At 39.8% G+C, this 1348-nt stretch overlaps 1 protein-coding gene across 1 annotated transcript; it reads left to right on the forward strand.

The window, feature by feature from the left end:
- Positions 1-451: 451 nt before the first annotated feature.
- On the forward strand, positions 452-859 carry LOC141245487 (uncharacterized). Its single transcript, XM_073669070.1, has one exon. It carries the CDS (start codon positions 452-454, stop codon positions 857-859), a length of 408 nt encoding a protein of 135 aa, XP_073525171.1.
- Positions 860-1348: the final 489 nt, after the last annotated feature.

A 1348-nucleotide genomic window follows, 5' to 3' on the forward strand; every position in this document is an offset into this window, starting at 1 on the left:
TTTCTCCAGTTGCTTAAGCAATCGGTAAGAGCATGGAACATCAAAATGAACAAAGTCTTATTGGAAGAAGGATTTAAAAGAGGTCAAGCAGATCCATGCTTATACACAAAATGTACAGATGGAAAGTGGATATATATTCTTTATGTGGACGATGTGACTATGTTTCATCAAGAGGAAAGAGAAATTGCAAAGAAGCCCAAAATTCTGAATCAGCATTTTGAAACTAAAGACATTGGAAAAGTGACATATTATCTAGAAATCAAGGTCCAAAAAGAAGATGGAAGGTTTCTTCTAAACTAAATTGCAAATATCAACTCAATTCTGAATCAGTTTGGAATGTATATCAACCCCAATGGAACCATCCTACTTTAAGTTGTAAGGAAAAGATGATCTGTTACCTAACAAAGAGAAATATAGACAGGCAGTGGGGGCACTTCTATACATAGCAACTATGACTCAACCGGATATCACAGAAACAATTGTAATTCTCTGCAGATATGTGGAAAAACAGCGGCAAAAAGACTGGAATGCCGTTAAGAGGGTTCTTCGCTATTTGAAAGAGACTCAAAACATAAATTTAAGGATAATTGCAACAGATCTAAAACTCACAGGCTATGTGGATGCAGACTGGGCTGGTGACTTAAGTGATTGCAAATCAACAAGCGGCTATTTGTTCAAGCTTGGAGAAAGTTCAATTTCTTGGCCTAGCAGAAAACAGGTGTCTGTAACCTTGTCAATTACGGAAGAAAAGTATGTGTCTGCAGCCCACTCAAGTCAAGAGGTCATTTGGTTAAACCAATTGTTAGGCAATCTTGGTAAGTCATCAACAAAACCGACGGTTATTTATGAAGACAACTAAGGATGAATTAAACTTGCATGTAGTGATCAATGCAAGAACCAAACACATTGACATTAAATATCATCACCAGCGTGATTTGATACAATGTGGCATAATTGACTTTGTTTATTGCGAGACTGACCAGATGATAGCTGATGTTATGATGAAACCGCTTCCAAGAGTCAAATTTGAAGAATTCAAAACCACTATGGGACTATCAGGATAAGTAGTTGTTGAGTGGGGGTGTTGGAATAATGCTTATTATATATATTGCATCAACTACTATTTACTACTGTTTAACATAGCTCCCAACCGTCCCGGTTTCGGGGGGACTGTCCCGTATTGAGGGCTCAGTCCCTTGTCCCGTCACAGCTCAGCTGTTCTCCTGGCTGTGGAGGATGGTGGGGCGGGTTGCGGAGGAGGAGGAGTGCACAGGCAGTAGCCGGCTGCTGCAGCTACCACGTGTGCCAACTGCTAAAGAAAATTAATATTTACTCTTCTCCATGCCCT

This window comes from Phyllobates terribilis, unplaced genomic scaffold, assembly GCF_046119375.1.
Source record: "Phyllobates terribilis strain yellow unplaced genomic scaffold, ASM4611937v1 Scaffold_2__4_contigs__length_985480577, whole genome shotgun sequence".
NCBI classification, from domain to species: domain Eukaryota; kingdom Metazoa; phylum Chordata; class Amphibia; order Anura; family Dendrobatidae; genus Phyllobates; species Phyllobates terribilis.

Bases quoted from the DNA above. Each gene is read 5' to 3' on its own strand.
- LOC141245487 (XM_073669070.1), top strand. From the start codon at position 452: ATGACTCAACCGGATATCACAGAAACAATTGTAATTCTCTGCAGATAT.